The sequence below is a fragment of the Peromyscus maniculatus genome, chromosome 11 (genome assembly GCF_049852395.1).
Source record: "Peromyscus maniculatus bairdii isolate BWxNUB_F1_BW_parent chromosome 11, HU_Pman_BW_mat_3.1, whole genome shotgun sequence".
Taxonomy (NCBI): domain Eukaryota; kingdom Metazoa; phylum Chordata; class Mammalia; order Rodentia; family Cricetidae; genus Peromyscus; species Peromyscus maniculatus.
In genome coordinates this window covers 89663686-89680201 of record NC_134862.1, presented here as the reverse complement: position 1 = coordinate 89680201, position 16516 = coordinate 89663686, and the positions used below count along the sequence as shown (strand labels likewise).

General features: G+C 52.6%; 2 protein-coding genes across 8 annotated transcripts in view; one reads left to right on the top strand and one right to left on the bottom strand.

Moving 5' to 3' along the window:
* The window catches only part of LOC102902768 (epoxide hydrolase 1-like), a 56540-nt gene extending 44160 nt beyond the window's left edge, over positions 1 to 12380 (top strand). For all 3 annotated transcript variants that reach the window (XM_076548097.1, XM_076548096.1, XM_042258726.2), the window contains exons 2-9: positions 322 to 509; positions 2891 to 3071; positions 5210 to 5437; positions 6003 to 6132; positions 6832 to 7040; positions 9324 to 9432; positions 10868 to 10993; positions 11409 to 12380. In XM_076548097.1, coding sequence (XP_076404212.1) covers positions 327 to 509; positions 2891 to 3071; positions 5210 to 5437; positions 6003 to 6132; positions 6832 to 7040; positions 9324 to 9432; positions 10868 to 10993; positions 11409 to 11610 — 1368 coding nt within the window. In that variant the 5' untranslated portion in view covers positions 322 to 326 and the 3' untranslated portion in view covers positions 11611 to 12380. The remainder of the gene's footprint in view (positions 1 to 321; positions 510 to 2890; positions 3072 to 5209; positions 5438 to 6002; positions 6133 to 6831; positions 7041 to 9323; positions 9433 to 10867; positions 10994 to 11408) is intronic.
* An 835-nt stretch (positions 12381 to 13215) lies between these two features.
* The window catches only part of Tmem63a (transmembrane protein 63A), a 36942-nt gene continuing 33641 nt past the window's right edge, over positions 13216 to 16516 (bottom strand). For 4 of the 5 annotated variants that reach the window (XM_076548093.1, XM_006974180.4, XM_015992990.3 and 1 more), the window contains exons 20-23: positions 16303 to 16470; positions 15624 to 15739; positions 15283 to 15345; positions 13216 to 14146 (exon numbers count right to left, since the gene is read on the bottom strand). In XM_076548093.1, coding sequence (XP_076404208.1) covers positions 13979 to 14146; positions 15283 to 15345; positions 15624 to 15739; positions 16303 to 16470 — 515 coding nt within the window. In that variant the 3' untranslated portion in view covers positions 13216 to 13978. Of the gene's footprint in view, positions 14147 to 15282; positions 15346 to 15623; positions 15791 to 16302; positions 16471 to 16516 lie in introns of those variants that run through there. The other variant, XM_076548095.1, reaches the window with a different exon arrangement.

Genomic DNA, 16516 nt, shown 5'->3' with positions numbered 1-16516 from the left:
GTCATTCATCAAGGCAGTTTGTCAAATGCTTGCTCTTCTGATGAGAGGAGAGGCCCCTGAGGAGCAAGTTTTAAAAGCACAGCTTCAGCACACCTAAGTTCCAGCTAAGTCAGAGCTATGAGGAGTTCTTAGCACTCTCTATACTGTCTAGGACATGTCTGTCCTATGATGATATGCTCCAGTCCCACTGAGGCAGGGACCTTCAGTAAGTTATTTCTGTGTAACTTAATGCTCCCTAAGCAGGCCTATAGTGAACCCCTTTCGGTCATGTTTAATTAAGGTTAAAGCTTGTTGTTTCTCTTTTTCCATTCAATCTCACAGGAGTCATGTGGCTGGAACTTCTCCTGGCTTCGGTGCTGGGCCTTGTCATCTACCGATTTGTCTCCCGGGACAAGGAAGAAACCTTGCCCCTTGAAGATGGATGGTGGGGCCCCGGGTCGAAGCCCTCCGCCAGGGAAGATGAGAGCATCCGGCCTTTCAAGGTGGAGACCTCAGACGAGGAGATCAAGGTGAGACGCCCTTTTACAGGCAGGAGCAAAAGCTGGAAGGTAGCCCTTCGGTGACCCCCTTTATCTGTCCAGCCTTCTTCCTCAAGCAAGACACAGATTGCTCCCAAGAAAGCTGTCTGCTTTTCAGGGCCTTTCCTCCTGTGTGTCCCCATCCTTAACCTGAGGCCCAGGATGGATCAGGAGGACTGCCAGGGAGCTGTCTGTATACACAACAGGTCACAGGAGGCTGCTGTATTCATTTCCCCTTGCCTAACTGAAAGGATGGAGCTTGAGACAGTTTGAAGGGGAAAGTAAGCAGATGCCCCAGATCCTATGTAGAAGGCAATGCCCCCCCAAAAAAATGCAACAACATGGAGATCACAGGGGCGGCCTTAGGTGGGTCCTCACTGTGTGTTGGGTACTCCTGGGCCCATCGTGATCTTTATCATGCTGCCCATGGGGCTTGCTGTCTCAGCTCACAGAGGATAAAAAGGAAGCTGAAAATGGTACAGCCAGGGGTCCCAGGAGATTGTGTGAACAAGCAGAACAGTTAGAAATCATCTGCAATCCCAAGGCCACTCACAACCCCAGAGTCAAGAGAAGCAGACCAGTAGGGACAGAGAGCAAAGGGAAGAGCCTCCTGAAGAGCCTGGATGGAGCAGGGCGTGGGGTTTGGGGGACTGACATGGTCCTACCCATCCTTTCTTCACCCTCCGTGCTTGACTACCTACTGGGTGCAAGCACTCCATGGAATGCATGGGAGAAGACGGCCCCTCCCCGACTTCCCTCCCACAGCTCCACACACACATTCAGCATCGGTAGATGAGAAAGGAATGCACGTCGTTAAGATCTGGAGACCCAGGGATCAGGAAGAATCAATGTCATCAGACGCGCTGACAAAAGTTCCAAGGAGGAGGGGACTGAGAACCAGGAGGCTGAGGGCAGAAGCTAAGCTTTGAGGGCTGCAAACCTGTTTGGGAAAGGCCAGAGCATGGGGGATGTCTCTGGAAATGGTGGCACCTGAACTGTTTCCGTGAGCTGAAATGAGCATGCCCAGATGGGTTGCTGGATTGGTATCTAGTTCACACCCAGGGCACTTGGAACCTGTCTCCTAGACAATCCACTGTATCTCACTGGGTTAGGGTAAGTCGTTCAGCTGTCAGCAAGTGTTGGCACCTCTGGGCTCACGGGCCAAATGTAGCCTGTGACCTTTTCTTGCACCGGCCACTGTCAAGAATGGCTTTTATAGCTTGAGATCGGTGTGGACAAAAGCCAAAAGAAAGCTAATACTTGGAGGTATACAATGATTGTGTAGCATTTGAGCTTCAGTCATATATGTAAGTTTGATAGAACACGGCCTCACTGCTCCTACAGGGGCCATCTGTGGCCATGACCTCACTGCTCCTGCAGGGGTCATCTGTGGCCATGACCTCACTACTCCTGCAGGGGTCATCTGTGGCCATGACCTCACTACTCCTGCAGGGGTCATCTGTGACCATGATCTCACTGCTCCTGCAGGGGTCATCTGTGGCCATGACCTCACTGCTCATTCGGGGGTCATCTGTAGCCATGACCTCACTGCTCATTCGAGTATCATCTGTGGCCAGGACTTCACTGTTCATTGGGGGTCATCTGTGACTATGGCCTCACTGCTCATTGGGGGTCATCTGTGACTATGGCCTCACTGTTCATTCGGGGGTCATCTGTGACTATGGCCTCACTGTTCATTCGGGGGTCCTCTGTGGCAGCTCCTTTGCTGCTAGGAGAAAGTGGAGGATTTGCATCTTGCAAAGCCTGACAAAGTTTACCAACCCCTACTCTACAGAAGGCTTGGTGAATTAAAAGTGAGTATTGGAGCTGGGCAGTGGTGATGCATGCCTTTAATCCCAGCATTCAGGAAGCAGAGGTGGGCAAATTTCTATGAGTTTGAGGCCAGTCTAGTCTACAGAGTGAGTTCCAGGACAGCCAGGGCCACACAAAGAAACCTGTCTCAGAAAAAAAAGAAAGAAAGAAAGAAAGAAAGAAAGAAAGAAAGAAGGAAGGAAGGAAGGAAGGAAGGAAGGAAGGAAGGAAGGAAGGAAGGAAGGAAAGAAAGAAAGAAAGAAAGAAAGAAAGAAAGAAAGAAAGAAAGAAAGAAAGAAAGAAAGAAAGAAAGAAAGAAAGAAAGAAAGAAAGAAAGAAAAGAGTAAGGATTGTTCTGGGATGGAGCTAAAAGGGAGAACCCACCATGTGTGGCCTGAAGTCCATAGGAAAGAACCATCAGCCTCTCAGGGATCCACTGATGCACATGGGCCCTGTGTGACCCCTCCGTGGTGCCCATCTATGGCTGAAGGGTTCATGCTGAGTTGTGGACACAAGCTCTCCCCTGCCTCTGCCCACCCACCCTGGCTTCCTCCCTGCAGGACTTACACCAGAGGATTGACAGGTTCCGGGCATCCCCGCCTTTGGAGGGCAGCCGCTTCCACTATGGCTTCAACTCCAACTACCTGAAGAAAGTGGTGTCCTTCTGGAGAAACGAGTTTGACTGGAGGAAGCAGGTGGAGATCCTCAATCAGTACCCCCACTTCAAGACCAAGATTGAAGGTGAGTTTCCAGAACGCCAGCCTGGCGGAGGGGGCGTGTGAGTCACGGGAGCAGCCTTCCTGCATGAGATGAGTGGCCCCAAGTCAACCATGCGGTAGCACCCTGGGTCAGTGGAAGGTTTCTGGTGTGCTTGAAAGTTGTTGAATCCTTATTTTCCTCGTTGCTCTAACATAAAGCCTGACAAAGACAAGTTAAGTACCATTGGGTTTCTTTTGGCTCCTGGTTAGGGAATCCACCGCAGCAGCGGGGTGATGTCATACCCCATCTGTCTGTCCTCAGGAAGCAGTAGAAAGGAAGGTGGTCTTCCCATTTACTCCTTTCTTCTGTATTATAGTCAGTCTTTTGACCACCCCAGGCTGCCAGTATTCAGGGCGGGTCTTCTCGCTTCTCTTAACTCTCTATGGAAACACCCTCACACACACATCTCCTCAGTGATCTCCAATCTAACCATGTTGGCAATAAAGATCACAGCTGTAACCCCAGAAATGTGGGATCAGAAGGTGAAGATTCTTGGCAGCTCCCAGCCCAGGCAAAAGAACATGTGTTCCAAGTTCAGTGGCAGACCCTCTCTTAAGAGGAATAAGGCAGAATGTTAGGGAAGGATTCCTGATGTCCTCCCCTGGCCTAAGCACACACACACACACACACACACACACACACATGCACATGCACACATACACACACACCAGCTTGAGAAAGGAAGGGTTTATTTCAGCTAACAGTTGAAGGGTGCTGGCCATCGTGATAACGTCATGGTTGGGAGGAGCATGAAGAAGCTGGTCACAGTGTGTCTGTAGTCAGGAAGCACAGAGCAATGAATTCCTGTGCTCAGCTGGCTTTCTTCTTTTTATTCAGTCCAGTCACCCAGTCCGTGGGCTGGTACTGCCCACGTTTACCATAGGTCTTCCCACATTAATTAACCTAATCTAGATAACCCCTCAAAGGTTTGCCCAGAGACTTGTCTCCTAGACGACCCTCCACCCTGTCACGTCAACAATTCCTGGCAGCTATCACAAACCTTAACGACAATCAGATATGGAAACACCTAAGAAAACCAGAGCCACTGTGTAAACACTTCAAGTTCACATTCTCTTGTGACAAAATACACAGAGCCTGACATTAGAGCAAGTGGCCTCTGGAGGAGGAAGCAGGACAGCCGATGCCCAGGATGGCACTAAGCAGTATTTCCCTTTCATGGGTGGCAAGCTTGGGCGCTCAGCCTCGACGCACTGTCTCCCTAGTAACCATAGTTACTAGAGTGTTACAGTGCAAAGCCCCCTTGGAGTACAAATGCTCCAAGAGGACAGTTCCAGCCTTGAGTTCACCTTGGACAGCAGCCCACTAAGACAATCCTGTGGGATCTAGCAGGACTGGCAGCCTGTGCTGGGCCTGGGGCTTCCAGGATGTCCTGCTGGGCCTGGGTTTGTGGGTCTCTGCACCATCCACAATGCTATTTGGTGACCTCAGTCCCCAGGTGCAACAAGTCTCCAGCTAGATTCCCTTTCTGTGTTCTCCAGTGTAAGTTTGGTCCAATATAAGGCTCCTGCATCATATTTGCCGCCATCCTCCTGCCTCATAACGGACCTTCCCAGGTCCCTCTTTCCCTCAAGCTCTGGTACCTGGTTCGCTGATTAATCTTAGGCCAACTTTTGCAAAAACTGGATCACACCACAGACATGACATGGTGATTTGCTTTTAGCATCTACCAGTGAACTCTTCTGTGTGTTAGATGAGCACACGGATGATGGTCCCTTCACATGACCATACAGCAGTGCTCTGTGGAAGGCTACCCCTGGTTGCTGGGTATACGGGCCTCTCCCAGCCCTGATGTGTTCTCAGTGAACAAGTGTTTATAGAGTCCTGCTGTAAGCCAGGCAATGTTCCCAGCCCATCTCTGCCCTCCAGAGAGAACACTCTAGTGTGACTGGGAGGTCAGCGAGGACTTGCTCATAGCCGGAGAACACTGTAAGCACCCAACAGTGAGACTTGTTATTACTGTCATGGGTTCCTTGGGGACACCAAGGCCACAGCACTTATTCTCTCCCAGGAATGGCACACAGGGAAACAAGATTCCCCAGGACCTCAGCCTCCACTGCAGCAGGACCCTCCTTCCCTCACCCTGACTGCTCTCTCCCCAGGGCTGGACATCCACTTCATCCATGTGAAGCCTCCCCAGCTGCCCTCAGGCCGCACCCCAAAGCCCTTGCTGATGGTGCATGGCTGGCCCGGCTCCTTCTATGAGTTTTACAAGATCATCCCGCTGCTGACTGACCCCAAGCCCCACGGCCTGAGTGACGAGCACGTGTTTGAAGTCATCTGTCCCTCCATTCCTGGCTATGGCTTCTCAGAGGCATCCAGCAAGAAAGGTACAGGGTGCGGGGGGGGGGGGGGCACCCCCCAGACTGTGCCTCATATGACCAAGATGCCACCACGTTCTCATTCTAAGATAAAGCAGGGTGGCTAGACAGTTGGGAAAGAAAATCTGAGGGACATTTTGGGTTCTCCATGGCCAGTTCTTTAAGGGCATGAGTCAAGGGGACAGATGTGGCTGCCTAGGCTCAGGCCTAGACTCTTAAATTTATTTACTGCTCAGGGGCTGCTCCATATAAGCCATGCACTGCTCTAGGCCAACATGGCTACTAAAGCCCCTGTACAGTGTGGCCTGCATCCTGCAGTGGCTAGCCAAGCTCTGCACATACCTTCCTTGCCTGGCAGAGTAGCAACTATTGAATCATGCCCTACCCTGAGAAGGGCACTTCTCACTACCTTTCCCTGTGAGGGGACACTGCTTGCAGCTCTAAGATTCCTTCTGTCCTTCTGTGGGCCTCTGTTTCCTCAGCTTGGAGGGAGGCAGGTCTGGGGCACTTTGAGGGCACCTGAGTACTCCAAAGGCATCCTCATGACTCCCCTGTCTGTCCCCTTCACACTCAGGTTTCAATACGGTGGCCACTGCCAGGATCTTCTACAAGCTGATGTCGAGGCTGGGCTTCCAGAAATTCTACATTCAAGGCGGGGACTGGGGGTCCCTCATCTGCACCAACATAGCCCAGATGGTTCCCAAGTGAGTCGGTGAAGTCATACAGGCATGGTACAGCCTCACCGGTATCTGTGTGTGTACAGCCTCTACACACATGCCAGGCCCCTTCGGGGGGAGACTTGGAGCTCTCTCTCTAGCCAAGCCCTCCATGGTGACCCAGTGCAGAATAGGGAGTTCCCCTCCCACCAATATCTGAGAATGACACACACTGACACCCTCCTCCTGGGATAACACAAGAGTGGTGACCCTTGGCCAGGCACCTGGGCAAAGGAGTTAGCAGAGATACAAGAGATATCCATGGATGTCCAACCTTCCAACACTAAAATCCAATGTCACCACATTCCAACACTACAATCCAATGTCACCACATTCCAATACTACAATCCAATGTCACCACATTCCAACACTACAATCCAATGTCACCACAGTGCACTGAGTGGCATTCATACCTTTCCTGGTACACATGTGGTCCACGCGTTGTAGGCTGGACACACTTGATAGACCTTCATGGTTGGCAGACTCCAAAACAGCCCTGACCAGAACTCTCTAGAAACTGTCCTTTCCTGTCTCTCACCTCCAAGCCCATGGATTCCCGATGGAACAGAGTGCTGAAGGAGGCTGGCTTGTGCTATTCAGTTCCATGGCCTGTCCCTTCCTCCTCCATCTCCTCTCCATGTCCTTCATAGCAGCCAAAATCACCTGTGCCCATTTCTCTGCCCACAGCCACGTGAAAGGCCTGCACTTGAATCTAGCTTTCATTACAAAAAATATCTACACCCTGACCCCTCTCCTGGGCCGGCGTTTCGGGAGATTTCTTGGCTACACTGAGAGGGATATTGAGTTGTTGTACCCCTTCAAGGAGAAGGCTTTCTATAGCATCATGAGGGAGAGTGGCTACCTACACATCCAGGCCACCAAGCCAGACACCGTGGGTAAGTATACTCATGAGAAGCAAAACCTGAGGGAAACTAGGAAGGCTGCCCACAGACCGAAAGGCCCTAGGAAGGGCCCCAGAACAGAGACTGCATTCTCTATGGAGGCGAGTTCCCACGGTTCCACACGCTTTCCAAATTCCCAGGCTAATCTAAACACCTCCCTAACTTACCTCATCGTGTGCTCGAGGGGCTTAGATTTCTCATCCCCAGCCTGGTTTTCAGTCCTCCCCAAGGAGTTCCATTCCTGTCCTGGGTTCTATAGACAGCTTGCTTTGGAACCTGAAAAGCTCAAAGTTTCCTAACCAGTATCAAGTGAGCAGGTCCCAGCACACTTCACTCATTTGTTCATGGGAAACCAGTAAAATGTTGACAGCCGCAAAGGCAGATAGGAGCACAAACCAGGTTTCTTTCTTTCATTTTTGGTTTTTCAAGACAGGGTGTCTCTGGGTAGCCCTGGCTGTCCTGGAACTCACTCTGTAGACCAGGCTGGCCTCGAACTCACAGAGATCCACCTGCCTCTGCCTCCCGAGTGCTGGGATTAAAGGTGTGCACCCCCTGCTGCCTGGCTTACAAACCAGTTTTTTGATGAATGCAGAGCTCATTTACAGAGTGATAAAGATCACTAGGAAGATGTGTTTGTCCATCTCTACAAGACGAGAGTCATTTGCACCGCCCTGGCTTTTCTGTAATTTAATGAGCCATGAAGTGACTCAATATCAAAGGTAAATGGGCCCCTTAAAGCAGCAGTTCTCAGCCTGTGGGTTGCGGCCCCTTTGGCAAACCTCTCTCTCCAAAAAAGAAAATTATATTATGATTAGTAATGGTAGCAAAATTACAGTTATGAAGTAGCAACGAAAATAATTTTATGGTTGGGGGTCACCACAGCATGAGGAACTGTATTAAGGGGTCAAGGTCAAGGTTGGGAACCACTGCCCTAAAGGATTGGAGGACTGGTAAGGGCCCTCTGGATGATCCCCTAGTCCACTTAAAAACACCTGAGAATTGTTGGATCCATTTCTGAGCATCTCACAGTCCTATGGCAACACAACATTCCAGATACTCACCTACGCTATGATTGAAGCCCTGTGTTTTGGTTTGGTCTGGAGCTTTTGCCTGTTTTGCTTGTTTGGGGTCTATTATTTTGCTTTTTTTTTTTTTTTTTTTTTTTTTTTTTTTTTTTTGGTTTTTCGAGACAGGAGCTTTGCGCCTTTCCTGGAGCTAACTTGGTAGCCCAGGCTGGCCTCGAACTCACAGAGATCCACCTGGCTCTGCCTCCCAAGTGCTGGGATTAAAGGCGTGCGCCACCACCGCCCGGCCTATTATTTTGCTTTTGTTTGGTTGCTTTGATGCTAAGGATGAATGAAGAAGAGCCTCGTGCATATTCAGCAGGTATCGTATCACTGAGCTCCACCCCAGTGCCCTGCAGTTTTGATCGATGGGATGTGTTTTATCTCAGCCATGTGCCTATGTTTACAATTGATTTTCCTCTTATGTACTTTCAGATCTTCCTTTTCCTTTCCTTTCCTTCCTTTCTTTCTCTCTTTCTTGTGTGTGTGAGTGTGTGTGTGTGTGTGTGAGTGTGTGTGTGTGTGAGTGTGTGTGTGTGTGTATGTGTGTGTGTGTGCCTGAGTGTATTATATGCACTGTGTGACTCAGAGGTCATAAAAGGGCATCCAATGCCCCTGAAACTAGGCTACAGGCAGTTGTGAGCTGCCACATGGGTGCTGGGAACCGAACCCAGGTCCTCTGCAAGAGCAGTGAGCGCCCTTAACCACTGAGCCATCTCTCCTGTTCTCGTTTTAAGTATCAGGATACATAGACCCAAATTCTCATCTTTATAGAAACAGCATTGTAGGTGGATGAACGGCTGAGTTCTACAGCACTTGCCTAGCAAACCTGAAGCTCTGGCTTCAAGGCTCAGTGCCACATAAGGCGTGCGTGCGTGCGTGCGTGCGTGCGTGCGTGCGTGCGTGCGTGCGTGCGTGCGTGCGTGTGTGTGTGTGTGTGTGTGTGTTCTCTCTTGGACCTCAAGAACCCCAGAGTGATCTGCCCTTCAGTTTGAAAGACACTGCCTTATCATGAGCCCCATGAGATCATGGGGAGGATTGGACCCATTTACCAGATGAGGTTACAAGGGCTCCAGATGCGGGATTCATGGCAGGGCTGTGCTGGAGACAGGGCTTCTTCCTGGCACAACGCTGATCCAGCCCCATTCCTCCATCCTGGAGTCATGTTCCCTGGGGCCAGGCTTCAGTGCCTCCCTTGCTTCTTCCCATCCAGGCTGTGCTCTGAACGACTCGCCCGTGGGCCTGGCTGCCTACATCTTAGAAAAGTTCTCCACCTGGACCAACCAGGAATACCGTGAACTGGAGGATGGAGGCCTGGAGAGGTGAGGCCCCTCAACCCCTGCCCTGCTGCAAGGACCTGGTCCCCAGGCTCTGCCTTTCCCTGCCTACCATTCATCCCTGATCAAGACCCTCTATAGAGGGCCAGCAAGCTCCTCTGTCTTTGGTGTCCTACACATCCTGCCACCCCACCTGTGACCGGGGGACCCTGTGTGGAGGATGGAGAGGTAGAGGCACCCACAGGACAAATGTCTTGTTCAACAGGTTAGTGTCACAGAGAATTCAGAGCTCAGTAGTTCCCCCTACAGCCAAGGAGTCTCCAGGACAATGAGCAACCTTTATTGCAGAATGACAAAGCCTCTCAGCCAGAGCCTCTACAGACTAGACTGTAGGTTAGATTCTGTGGGGGCCAATCAAAAGAGAGCTGTGGGAAAGACTGGGGAGCCAGCCCATCTCCAGAGTTCTGGAAGACGCACCATGCACAGGGATAAAGTCTTGTTCCTAAGCCTGGTGCAGGATTTTCTCTGACCCACAGTCCCCAGGGTCTATCTATGCCTTTCTTTCCCTGTGCAGTGACCAATCCCAGAGCTGTGGGCCGGACTCCCCTGCAATTTCTACCACCTCCTAAATGCTATCCAATTTGAAAGACATCTATAAAGTTGTCTATTCATGAGGTCAGAGCCCTCGGGATCACTTCCCCAAAGCCCGACCTCAGGTCGGTTTCCGAGCCCTTTGTGGGGCACCTCGTATCCAAATCATCACATTGATTGACATGCTGTCAAAGGAAGGGACCCATGTTTTCTACTGCGCTTGACTTTGATGTCCCTACATGTCTTCCAAGTGTCCTCATTCTATTTTTACCAGAGGGCAAAATACTGAGACACAGGCATGGCAAACCATCGCCCGAGTCCCAGGGCTCTTTAGCATTATGGCTGAGACCAGCATCGCAGTCCCTTGAGTCTTGGATCCTGGCCTCTAGCCAGCTTGCGTGCGGGCTCCTGAGGAATACCCCGGAGACCAGCCTCTTCCTGCTGCCAGGAGTTTCAAATCCCTTAGGGCTCCTAAGAGAGGAGAATTCATTACTCTGAGAAACTGGGGGTGGGAGCATGGTCACTGGAGGTAGGTAGTACTAGCAGAGACCTGGAAAGCCCAGGAGGAAGTCGGAGCTAAGAGCTGTGGTGTGCACCTCTGGGCTCAGAGCACCTGGGTGCTGCCTGGTGGGGAGACGGGGGTGGTGTTACCATGGAGACAGGTGGCAGAGATGAACTCATGAATGAAAGCGGCGGCGGGGGCACTTAGCACTTGCTGCCGGCCATGGTCGGCACTCTACATCAGCTATCCATCTAGAGACAGGCCCTTGACCCACGAATGGCTGACTGATTCCTGAGTCTGTGGGAGAAAATGACACCAGTCGTTTGAGGAAGGCCAGATAGGTAGGGGCCTTTGCACCGAGCCTGGACATCCTGTGCTCTTTCCCAGGAAGTACTCCCTGGAAGATCTGCTGACCAACATCATGATCTACTGGACAACAGGAACCATTGTCTCCTCGCAGCGCTTCTACAAGGAGAACATGGGCCAGGGCGTCATGGTCCATAGGCATGAGGGGTAAGCCGGGCTGAGCAGGGAGAGGGGCCTCTGGGGCTGGGGCTCGGGCTGGGAACCACTTGGCCTTTAATCCAAAGAAGGTGTGATGGCAAGTTAAGAAAGACATCAGATGTTCTCGGGATCCTGGTCTGCTGGGACAGAGGCACTGGGATCTGCAAGGTCCACATGGAGACCCTCAGGTGACATCAAGACTGGCAAAGTGGGCACTTAGAGGCTCACGTGACCTGTCACATGGTCCTCCCAGGCAGAGAGGGTCCTTAGGGAGGAGAAGCAGAGGCTTAGTAGAATGGCTGACTTGTCCTTGTCGTTAAGGTTCCACATGGCCTCTCTCAGCCCTGAGGCTCTAGTCCTGCTTTAGAGACATGAGAGCAGGACCACAACCTGAATCCACAGCAATCCCTCCTCTTCCTCACAGGATGAAGGTCTTCGTACCCACCGGCTATTCTGCCTTCCCTTCTGAGCTACTGCACGCTCCAGAAAAGTGGGTGAAGGTCAAGTACCCCAAACTCATCTCCTATTCCTACATGGAGCGTGGGGGCCACTTTGCCGCCTTTGAAGAGCCCAAGCTTCTGGCCCAGGACATCCGCAAGTTCGTGTCCCTGGCAGAGAGGCAGTGATGCCCTCAGGGAGCAATCTACAGCCTCAGCAGCAGCCCTGGCGTCTCCCCAGTCTCTCTTAAGAGAGATGCCCTCTTTCTAAAGGAAGTTTCTGTGCCCTGCAGGCTCTGGAGCCTGGGTACCTCCTCCACCTCTCCCACCCTCATGTTAGGTTACAGACCTTAAAACACACAGCCACGGGGCTGGAGAGATGGCTCAGAGGATAAGAGCACTGGCTGCTCTTCCAGAGGTCCTGAGTTCAATTCCCAGCAACCACATGGTGGTTCACAACCATCCATAAGGAGATCTTGTGCCCTCTTCTGACCTGCAGGTGTATATGCAGACAGAACACTGTATACATAATAAATAAATAAATCTTTTAAAAAAAAATGGCCACTTTAAGAACCAGGTACCCCGGCTCTGGAAAGATCTAGCCATGCTTTCCTGCAGAGGAGGGAGTAGTCCGGGGCGGAGAACTAACAACCGAGTTGTCCTCAAAGCCTCTTCCTCCACCTTGCAGCTGTGGTCGAGTATAGACCTATAATCCCCTGTTGCCAAGACCCAAGGCAACTCTGAATTATGATTTCACTCTTACCTAGTGCCTTCTTGCCCCCCCGCCCCCCACTCCTAGCACGTAAGCTAGATCTCCTGGCATGAGACCTCCCCGACTTGCGAAGAACCCCCTTTTGCCCCACATCCTCAGAGGCTCTCTGGCTGGCTCCTTCCCTTTAAGACCCTCTTGTAGGTCATAGCATGCCTAATAAAGTTTTTCTGGAGCAAAATTCACCTCAGCACCTGTCTGTGACACCTATGCATCTTTCCTGATGTGCTATATACCTGTGTTAAGCATGGTAGCCTTGGTGACAAATGATTTGCTTCTAAGCACAGCTGGACCAAATGGCATCCTCTACTCCAAAGCAACCCACACAGGGCTCTCCTCCCAGAGGTGAGCTCACACCTCTACCCTTGTGCTTGGTGCCTACTGGGCCCTGTGAATCAGTCCAGACTGGCAAAGGCAAAGGCAGGGAAGGCAGCTGGAAATAGTCACTGGCCAGTGCCACCCTCGACCAAGCACCCCCCAGAGTAGTACTGGCACCATCCAGACACTCACAAAGCTCAAGCCCAGGGAGAAAAGGCAGTGTGGCTGACTGGCTAGCTCACGTGAAAAGGCCCTGATAGTCAAGGGCCACCAGACCCGAAAAAGAGGGACGGCAGATCCTGCCTGGTCCCTGTGGTAAGGGACCCTGTCTGTGGTAAGGAATTGAGGCAGGCAGGCCCAAGTGGTTAGCTTCTGATTTACCACAGCTCTGCCCTGGCCCACACCTTCACTCAACCTTGGACTGCCAAGCCCCACATCCCCAGATGTGTCCTGCCACACCCCTTCTGTTCCCTGTGGGCATCCGGCCTCACCCTGCCCCCTGTGGCCCAACCCCAGATCCCACTCTGGAAGAAGAAAGAGCTACCAAAGACAGAAGAAATGGGGGGGACACCCTCTTCTCTCTGTGCCTGCCCCTCTGTCCTCCCATAATTCCAGGGTACCCTTGACGATGCCCCTCCCTTCTTGGACAGAGCAGACACAACAGGTAGAAGCTAGATGAAGCCTCCGTGGACATGAACAGCCACACATTAACCCGGAAGACGCATGAGAGGTGGGATCTTACCCCCAGCCCAACAGGTACTTTATTAATGGTTCTCGGTGTCCCTGCCTACTGCGGGGTGACCCCAGTCACGGAATCTTGGGCAACATGATACAAAACCCCAGAGGCCCAGCAGGTGCAGAGGTGGCTATCTAGCCAGTGGGCAGGAGCCTGCTGCCTTGCCGCTGTAGGCAAGGACAAGATACTTCCTTGTCCCTACAGCTGTCCACTGGTCCCTGGAAGGGGCTGAGGAAGCATTAGGACCCCACATGGGCTCCATCTCAGGCTTGCTGGTCATTGCAGAAGGCTAAACAGTGTCCAGGGCTTTCCTGGGCACAACTCCGCATCAACCCATAGTCTCCAACTCCAATCAGCCTGAGGGCAAAATTCCAACACATGATCTTGGCTACAAACCACTAGGGGACATCATCCCCCCCCTACAGAGCTGTACCCTCGCTGAGTGGATGGGGGGATAAATGTGCATATCCTCATGTGACCACACGAGGGGGGGCTGCAGGTGCTCCCCACACTAGAACCAGAAAAGCAGCCTACAGAAGGCTCGAAGGGACAGCAGCCCTACCGTATCCCCTCAGCCAAGGGCCCGAGCCCCCGTGACCCACTGGTTCCCTCTTCTCACAAGACAGGAGCTTTAAAACAGGAAAGAACTCAAGAGCCTGCCTGGGTTCCAGTCCCTTCTGTCTCTCGGGCCTCCCGAGTGTCCAGAGCCTGCCAGACCAGCAGCTTGCCCACTCTCAGGATTCCTGGTAGGCACAGGCCACACTGTCGCTGGGATTCTGAGCCACAAGCTGCCCAGGAAGAGTCCCACTGATGTTACGGATGGCGCCATAGGTCTGCTGCTGCTGTGGGGACAGGGCTGTCCTCTCTGAGGCCAAGCCGTTCAGAATCCGAGGCACGTAGGGCTGTTGGCAAATTCAAGAGTTAGATCTTAGATGGTGGCAGGTCTGACGTCCCACGTCCTGGTCATGCCCTGCGCTACCCCTTTCTCTCAACGGGTGGATACATTAGCAAGAAATAGCATTCACATGGAGCGTCTGGATCCCAAATAAGTCAACTGAGCATTTCTCAGCAGCCAGAGCAAAATGGAAAGCAGTTTCCAACCCAGGTCTCATGATCATGTGAAGAAACAAAGTGACTTCCTCTCGTTCTCAGAGGAAACACTCCTTCCTGCTCCTGTACTCTGGGTCACCATCTCAGTTTATTTGGGAACCAGGCTGTCTGTGGAGACATGTGTCTGACAGCTAGGCATCCTCCCAGGCCCAGGCTGGAAATGAGGGATCGCCAGCTTGCTGGCTGGCAGGGCCAAAGGTGTCTCTGGGTAATTATGCTCCTGAATACCGACTTATCAGGAGCTTGTCCAAGGACAGACCTTAAGAGGAGTCTTTTACCCCAGGAAGGTAGCTGCTGGAAAGACTAAGACTGACGAGGCTAGCCAGTGTCCTAGCCTCACAGCCACTAAGATGGCCAGCAGCCACCACCCTACCACCTGGGGCCCAAGGGCCACACTCCACCCTGAGGTAGCACCCTGGAGGGCAGAGGCAGGAAGAAGAAGAAGAAGGGGCTTTTCCAACCTGGCGCCCCCTTCTAGAACAGGTGCCCTATGCATTTGCCAAACTCAAAAAGACGTAAGTCTGCGGTCTCCCGTACCTGTCAGGGGACCTCACACAGACACTTGAATAACCTGACAAAGCTGCATCCAACCACAGGACCTCGGGATACAGCCGCACTAAAGGCCCAACTCTCCAGGGGGCAGGGCTGAGTGAGGGCAAGTGGGCGGGGCACTGTGGTCCAGAGAAAGATGGGAATCTATCCGGCGGAGTAAGCCTCAGTGGCCAAGGCGGCTTCTGGTGTGCAGGTGCAGCATCCTGACTGACTAGGGAGTCCTTTCAACTGACATTGACTCAAAACCAGCCTGCCAACTGACCTGGGCTTTGTGTTCAGCTAGAACTACTCCAGCACGCTCCTGGGGATTCTCTGGCTGGGACCTTACAACCGGAGTGACAAAGGGCAGCTACCGCGTGGAAACGCAGATGCTTACTGTGAATGATGAGGGCACGTGGGCCTCTGCTTCGCTTCCTCTGTCACTTGCTGACTCTTCTGTCTGTGGACAACAGCAGAGACACAGTGAGGGACAGACCCAGTCTCTCTAAGGTCCCCCAAACAAACAGGCTTGTAACCAGCAGAATAATGGAGCCAGCCGGCACCAGGCTCCCAGCTCAGCTCCACTGAGGGAGGGGGACAGGGGCCCGGAAAAGGGGAGGGAAAGCCACATCATCACACCCCCACTTCCAAAGAAAAGCTGCAGGAGGCTGGTGCTGCTGCGGTCACGTGGGGAGGGAGGAAGAAGAGGGAGCCGAGGCCCGGTAGACAGCCGGCTACCTTGTAGTTCCAGGGGCTCAGGTGCTTGAAGCATCCAAAGCAGGTGTAGAGCAGGCAGGCCAGAATGGTGAGCAGCACCACCACGAAGGTGAACAGGGTGGCGGGAGCCTTCAGACCTGGGGACACAGGCGCAGCCTTGAGGCAGGGCACTTCCTATCTTGCTTGCTCTGTTGAGGAAGGGGCCAGGCCTGGTGCTCAAACTGTGGGTGACTTCTCCCTAGCCTCCACAACATCCAGAATGGTGTCCTCAGAGCCAAGAGCACACAGGGTATAGGAGCCACGTGATGGCTGGAATCATCCCTAGTCAGATTTTGGACACCGGGACACCAAGTAAGCGGTCATTGACAGTGAGATTGCTGGGACAGATTCACACCCCCCCAGCCTCTGGAGCCCGGGGCTAGTCAGGATAAGGGCTCTCTGGGGGTGACTGGAGAGTTTCATGTCCTCTGAATCAGTCCCCCCAGAACTGGTACGGGAACTGTCTTCTCCGTGGGGATTTCTAGAGCTCTGTCACACCTAACCTAGCTCAGTAGCCAGGTTGTCAACACCATACCAACCAGCCCTCACCCAGGAGCATCCACACTGGTACTCTGTGAAAGCAGTTAGTGGCCCAGCTGGAGGGTGGGCATGTGGGAAAACGAGGGCCCTGGCACTGGGCACAGCACAGAATGCCCCTTACCCAGGCGAAGGAAGGAGAAAAAGAAAAGCCAGAAGAGGCAGAGGATGGGAGCAGCCAAGGCCTGGTTCACAGCGGCAAAGTGGATCCTCTTCTCCAGCTTGGCCGGGAGGTAAGCGAAGTACAGGTTGTGCCGATCCACCAGATGCTTGAGCAGGATGTAGATGAGGCCTGAAAAGAGGGGCTGTGAGCCAGAGAGCCTGCTGGGCCAAAATCC